Source organism: Urtica dioica, chromosome 5 (genome assembly GCF_054948205.1).
Source record: "Urtica dioica subsp. dioica isolate 48M chromosome 5, U.dioica_male_clone48M_v1_H2, whole genome shotgun sequence".
Taxonomy (NCBI): Eukaryota; Viridiplantae; Streptophyta; class Magnoliopsida; order Rosales; family Urticaceae; genus Urtica; species Urtica dioica.
The window spans coordinates 36,590,292-36,597,386 of record NC_142760.1 but is presented as its reverse complement, the minus strand read 5'-3'; the positions used below and the strand labels follow the sequence as shown (position 1 = coordinate 36,597,386).

Here is a 7,095-nt window from a genome sequence, read left to right as displayed (position 1 = left end):
GCGTAAGTGTTTTTTGACGGTTTCTATTCTTGAAAACCCAAACTTCTGCGATTCATGATTTGTCTTTCCTTTCACATTACATATGATAACAATGCAAGACTAGAGAATGAATCATTTAAATCAATGGTGACGGATTTACAACTGGGGCAGGGGGCTGTGATCCCCCTGAAAAATCGAAAAAAAAAAAATAATAATTTTGTAGCTTTTTGTGTATTTTATTTTTGGATCCATTAAATATATAATCATATTTGCAATTTCACATTGTTATATAGTCAATGTTTCGTAAATCTTAGGTAAATAACCATGTCCATGTATTTATACGCATAAATTGATGTAAATGGTCCATCATTATATTTCAATGAAAATGACAAATCATGAATGTCACGTCATGTTTGTGACTATTTACCTAAGATTTATTAAACGTTGGCTATATAACAATCTTAAACGTTTTAGTTGGTTAGTTACCTAATTTTTTTTTCTTATCTTTTCCTATTTATAATTAATTTTGTATTTAGCTCAATTGGTCGTTTACTAGATATGACTAGCACGATCCATGATCAAATCAAACCCCACCCCACCCACTCTCACCTTTCTTTTATTTTCTCTTATCCCATTCTTTTGTTATATTTTCAATTAGTAAATAAGTAGACCAACATGATTTAACACATTAAAACACATCTGACTTTAAAATATCAAATAGCTTATAATAACAAATTATTATTTCTTAATGTAAAACTCTAATCAATCCATTCCTTTATCAGTAACCTTAATTATTTTTTTTAATTTATCTATGTTAGAGAGGTTAGTTTTAGACTTCACTAAAGATATAGCTTTACAAACATAATAAATTTGCTGTATAGTCAATCTTACGGTAATTGTAAGTAAATAGGCCTGTTTTTTTTTTTTTACTAACATGGCCAATTTTTTTGTATATACTCAAATATGCGTAATACACAAAGGGTATATATAGAATGCTCGCATTGTTCACATGATGACGCATTATCCAAATGACTATTTACCTGCAATTAACGAAAAATCAGTTATTTAAACACTCTCTCTCTCTCTCTCTCTCTCTCTCTCTCTCTCTCTCTCTCCCTATATATATATATATATATATATATATATATATATATATATATCTCCGTCATTAGTTCCATGTGTTTTTATGTAAAAAAATATGATTTCAATATGCTTTTAATTTCAAATCTTAAAAATATTCATCTTTGAAGATTTATTGGCATGTTTATCAATAATTCCTAGTTATAATTAAATCTTCAAAGAATCTTCAAATTTCTTTGAAGATTTATTGATATGTTTGTCAATAAATTCTTAAATGTCAATAAATCTTCAAATAATTTCGAATTTTTTGGAAGATTTATTGACATATTTGCCAGTGTATTTCTGGAAGATTCTTTATAGATTTATTGACATGTTTGTAGAGTATTTATAATAAAAGAAAGTATGATTTGAAATCTGAAAAGGTATTTTAAAATGTGATACTTAGCGAATTAACAACCCGGATTTGTTTTTTTTGTTTTTTTTTTTTACAACACTAGTTTTGATTTAATGAGAAGAGAGGTAAATGAAATGAGAAAATAGAGGGAAAAGAAAAATAAGGTTGAAAACATTGTTTTATAAAACCGAGAATCGTAGTTTATGAATAAAATACAATTAATGAATTTGATCCAAAAAATCAAAGTTTTAGTACTATCCCTTCGTTTAAAGCAAAAGTAAAGCCCATGAGATGAATGACATTCATAATTTTATAAACGACTGAAATTTTCTGCAGAATGCATAAGTCAGCCTTCGGCTCATAGACACGTCACTAGGCTAAATTTATAAATCGGAAAAGAGATTCTGAGCTTGACAACCAAGCATTGACCAAGACATGTTCGACCGGCGATCAAATTCGAGTCGAGAGATGTGTTTGAATGTCAAGAAAATGCAGCGAATAGAACAGCAACACAACTATTTTTTTCATGTTAAAAAATCTCACACCCAGATTACATAATTAGACAAGCAACGAGCTTTAAAAATTAGTATTGAAATATACTGACTTGCAGAAGAAGTCGGAATTTTTTAAATCTCTCGTCATGAAATTGGAAGTCAACCAATATTCTTCCAGCTTGTATACGAATATAATACTGCAAATATGATGCTACTATAAGTTACTAATAATTCCTAACATTCTTGATAGAATAAAATAAAAAAGGTCATGTGCTATTATTATCAATATTTGTCATTTAAGCGCTGTCCTAAATTAGGGACATTAATTTAAAATTGTAGGACTTTTATGTATATATAGAATAGTAACAACTTGTAGAGGTACTTAGCATGGTTGAAAAATTCTATTATTCCCGTTCAGATCGATCTGCCCATGTCTAGATAATAAAAAATATTTGGCGTTTTGTACTAGAATCACCAGGTCTTTAACACATTTTCAGAGATGAGAATGAAGAGTGTTAAAACTTGCTCGGCATTAGTTTGGCTGTTTCAGTTGATCCATATTTCAAGTGCAACAGACACCCTAACCGCTGGTCAAATCCTCGAGTACCGGCAATTCTTGGAGTCCCCAAACCACTTCTTCCAGTTAGGATTCTTCAACCCCGTCTTCACGAGCAACAGCTATTTGGCAATCCGATGCAAGGCATATATGGAAACCAAGTTGGTTTGGGTGGCGAACCGAAAAAATCCATTGAATGACACCTCTGGATATCTAAATTTCATCCGGGACGGCTACTTGGTGATGAGCAATGAAAGAGGAGCCTCTCTCACCATCAACTCCGGAGAACCTGCGACGCATCCGAATACAAGTCTCACGCTTCTCGACAATGGAAATCTGGTCCTAAAAGCCGGCCGACAGGTCGTGTGGCAGAGTTTTGATCAACCAACGGACGCGATTCTTCCGGGGATGAAGATCGGCTTGTTTGACTTGAAGAGTCAAAAGCGTCCTCGGAAACGATTCCTCACGTCATGGCTGGGCCAGGGAGTTCCATCCGCCGGAGCGTTCACTCTCGGTGTCAACCCAAACAACACGAAACAACTCGAAGTCCGACGGAGAGGGATTCCTTTTTGGCGTAGCCCGACATGGAACGAGAGGAATAACACTTATTTCCCTTTTTGGCAAGGAAAGTATAGGCTCATAAAGTTCAGCTACACCTCAAATGAAAACGAAAGCTACTTTTCCTACAGGTTGACTAACTCGAGTTTTTACTCGTGGATTGAGATCAATTCTACCGGGAGCGTACGAACACCTTTTGGAGAAACCGAGACTTGGGGACTCGATATCGCAGTGACGTGCAGCGGTGTAAAAAAGGAAGATGACTCCAAAGGTTGTATAGCACAGAAGGCATACAAATGCAGCGGCGGCGATGAATTCGTGCACGTATTCGGATCAATGAAAGTGTGGTCTTATACAGGGGACTTCAATAAGAGTCTTAGTGACTGCGAGTATATATGTCGCAGTAACTGTTCTTGTCGGGCTTATGCTTCTGTAATCCCTGATGGATCGGGCTGCAAGTTTTCTGATGGAGATAGAGACGATAATCCGACCGTACAATTCTCGGAATACTATTTCATCCGTAACGCTACAGCTCATTCGCTCACTCCGTCTCCCCCTGAAGGTAAACCCTTTGAGCACAAATTATATATATGTACTTATTTATTCAGTCCAGAAAGAAGAAATGAACATATGCGAGCTTGAGCTAATAAATAAACAAAACACGGTGTAATCCAACAAGTTTCTTGATGGTTTTAGGAATTCCAAGGAAGATGAACTTTCGACGGCGAGTAATAATTGTTGGTCTAGTCACTTCTTTGGGTCTTCTTGGTCTAGCATGTGGATTATACTACTACTTACGGAAATACTGCTTTTCTCAAGGTATCAGCACTTTTCTATACTCTCCAAATGGCAGCCTGAAGTTGAGCTTATCGTCGTCGTTTGATTTATAAATTAATTGACAGAGAAAAAAAAAAGCAGTCAGAACCAAGTAGGCCGTGACACACAAATATTTCTAGCAGAGCTCGGGACTAGTATAGCAGCCATGGATGGAAGCGGATCACATAATTTGATGCTTAAAGGTAACACAGATCATGACCTTCCTATGTTCGGCTTTTCTACCATAGAGACCGCCACAGAGTATTTCTCTAGGGAAAATAAACTCGGTCAAGGTGGTTTTGGGCCAGTCTTTAAGGTATGATTATACGCCACAAGAACAATGAAAATTTAACCGCATCGAATTTAAAATTGATTAAATTCTTATGGTTATCCTTACAGGGAAAGTTGGTTGATGGGAAAGAGATTGCAGTGAAAAGACTGTCCGACAGATCTTCTCAAGGAACCGAGGAGTTCAAAAACGAGGTTGTGCTGATATCGAAAGTGCAACACAGGAATCTCGTTAGACTATACGGTTGTTGCATCAAAGGGGAAGAAAAGTTGTTAGTTTATGAGTATCTTCCAAACAAAAGCTTAGACACTTTCCTTTTTGGTTTGTTTCACACACTCCAAGTTTTTCTTTTATTCATCATTCATCAGATTTACAAGCCTGGTGTAAAATGATGTAATATTATGTGGCAGATGAAACGAAACGAAAATTACTCGATTGGAAACTACGGATGAACATCGTTGAAGGAATTTCCCAAGGGCTTCTATATCTTCACAAGTTCTCGAGATTGAAGATTATCCATCGAGATCTCAAAACCAGTAACATCTTGTTAGACAACAACATGAATCCAAAAATATCAGATTTTGGAACAGCAAAAATCTTTGGAGAGAACGAATCTCGTGCAAACACAAACCGGATCGTCGGAACCTAGTAAGCTCATTACCAATTCTCTCTTCTTGAAATCATTGACGAACCCGCAGCAGAAATCTTTATCTATAGAAAAAAGTACATTCAGGTTCTACACACTAATGAGATTTTTGTTTGTGTGTTAAAAAAAGTGGTTATATGTCTCCCGAGTATGCAATGGATGGTCTTTATTCAGTGAAATCCGATGTCTTTAGCTTCGGAGTCATGATGCTCGAAATTATAAGCGGAAAGAGAAACACGGGATTCTATCATTTGAATTCGTCTCTAAACTTAACACGACATGTAAGCGACATCCTCAAATTCGTATTATATCTTCGGTATCATTACATTTCAACTCAAAATCAATTAATGTTGAGAAGCGTAACCCATGATCTTATAATTCATGTTCAGTCTCTTCTGACAACGATCCTTAACGTTATATTAATATTCATTTTCGTAATTTTTTCAAAACCTTGTAAATGCAGGCTTGGAATTTGTGGAAAGAAAAGAGGAGTTTGGAGCTGATGGACCCAACATTGGCTGAAACATATTGCTCGGCATTTGAATTCGAAAAATACGTTCAAATAGCATTGTTGTGCGTGCAAGAGAGTGCAGCGGATCGACCAAACATGTCCGATGTTCTGTCTATGCTTATCGGCAGCGATGCCGGTATTCTTCCAGAACCGAGACAATCAGAATTCTCTGCTCCCAAAACAAATCCGCCAGATGATTCGAGCTCTTCCTCTATAAACGGTGTCACAATTTCAACCACATACGCGCGATAGCTCTACGACTCCGTCGTTTATATGATTCTTTGAGAATTGGGGTCTCAAGAAGTTTATATGAAAACGTTTATTTAACTACTTGTAACCTATGTACTAAAAATTCCTTAACACTAGCACAAAATTGTTAATGTTGTGTGGTTGTTTGAGCTTGTTTTTCACGACAACGATCGTTTGCCTCGTGTAAGTGTTCTCCGGCGGCTTCTATGCTCAAGAATCCAAACTTACGCAATTCATGATTCTTCTTAATTTCCTTTCACATTACATGTAAAAACGACGCAAAGGTTCGAGATTGAATCCTTTAAAGTATTGATGTAACAGAAATAATTACTGCATTTTACATGAATTCATTTCCAAAGTCTGTAACCATCCATTGCTTCAAAGTCTCGGATAGGTATTTTGGTCAAATACACAAACAATCAAATGTCACAAACTAGACCATGAATTTAATCATTTTTTTTTAAATCAGAGAAGCCGGTCTGTAACCTCATTGAACACATCTCTCCACTCATTAATGTCATCAACTCCTATGAGCCTCTCACCCAATGTGATTATCTCTTTAGGCAATCCTTTGCACTCTCTCACAACATGTTCAACAATCTCCTCAACTTCTGCTTCAAACCCTTCAACACTCTCTTCACCGCAACGAAGTTTCTGCATAAACAAATCCCTCGCTTCTCTATCCGAAATCCGCTCTATCTCCAGAATCCGATCGCAGCCGCTCTTCTTACACTCTCTCGGAGACGAAGCGCTCATCACAACCACACATTCTTGAATCCCGACTTCCTCTATCGGAACCTTCTCGAACCCGTCCAAAATCACGACGCATTTTCCTCTTCTTTTTAAGATCCCGTGAAGCTTGGCCGCTCTGATCATGCTCTCTGTCTCCTCCGAGAGATCCGAAAATCCGACTCGCCTCGCTATGGCCTCTTGTAGTTCAGCGACGCTCGGCTTCTTCTCTCTCGGCTCGCTGACCCAATAGACACAGTCGAAAGCGCAGTTCTCGCTCTTCGAGAGCCGGCTTTGGACGTGAGTCAAGACCGCTGTTTTTCCGACACCCTTTACACCATAAACCCCGACCCTCTTCGTGACCGGATCTTCAAGCCACTCCATAATCGTGTCGACGTATCGGCTATGACCGCCCACCAATTCTCGAGTGATCAACGCCTCTTTTCCGGTCAAAGGCACGTCGAGGAACAAGCCGTTCTCGAACTAGCCTTCTCGCGAAGCTCGCTGACCTCTCTGAGTATCGCGTCGATGCGACTCTCCGACCAGAACGTGCATCGTCGAGTCTCCAGTGCCTCCTCGGCCTCGGTTTTGACGCGTTTGGCGTTGACCAACCAGGCGTTGACTTCTCTTCTCCTCTTCTTGCCGGACCGGGGCTCTTCGTTCTTGAGCTGTTCGGCTATGTCGTCGGCTAGGCCGGCCAGGGATTCTGTGTTCCGGCGGAGGCTCTCCTTTTTCCGGTCGAGCTGTTCGAGGAAGATCAGCCATTCGGGTAACATTCTGAGATATTCCCACAC

General features: G+C 38.2%; 2 protein-coding genes across 2 annotated transcripts; one reads left to right on the top strand and one right to left on the bottom strand.

The window, feature by feature from the left end:
* Positions 1-2,446: 2,446 nt before the first annotated feature.
* Positions 2,447-5,683, top strand: LOC149398186 (G-type lectin S-receptor-like serine/threonine-protein kinase CES101). Its single transcript, XM_089614505.1, has 6 exons — positions 2,447-3,623; positions 3,964-4,193; positions 4,277-4,487; positions 4,577-4,814; positions 4,943-5,093; positions 5,276-5,683. The coding sequence occupies exons 1-6, from the start codon at positions 2,447-2,449 to the stop codon at positions 5,573-5,575; spliced, it is 2,307 nt and encodes a 768-aa protein (XP_089470631.1). The 3' UTR covers positions 5,576-5,683.
* Positions 5,684-6,037: 354 nt separating this feature from the next.
* LOC149398185 (putative disease resistance protein At3g15700) lies at positions 6,038-6,685 on the bottom strand. Its single transcript, XM_089614504.1, has one exon. The coding sequence runs from the start codon at positions 6,683-6,685 to the stop codon at positions 6,038-6,040; it is 648 nt and encodes a 215-aa protein (XP_089470630.1).
* Positions 6,686-7,095: the final 410 nt, after the last annotated feature.

Coding starts and splice junctions, on each gene's coding strand:
- LOC149398186 (XM_089614505.1), top strand. CDS start 2,447: ATGAGAATGAAGAGTGTTAAAACTTGCTCGGCATTAGTTTGGCTGTTT. Junction 4,194..4,276: donor GTTTTGGGCCAGTCTTTAAG/GTATGATTATAC, acceptor TTATCCTTACAG/GGAAAGTTGGTTGATGGGAA. Junction 5,094..5,275: donor CTCTAAACTTAACACGACAT/GTAAGCGACATC, acceptor TTGTAAATGCAG/GCTTGGAATTTGTGGAAAGA.
- LOC149398185 (XM_089614504.1), bottom strand. CDS start 6,685: ATGGAGTGGCTTGAAGATCCGGTCACGAAGAGGGTCGGGGTTTATGGT.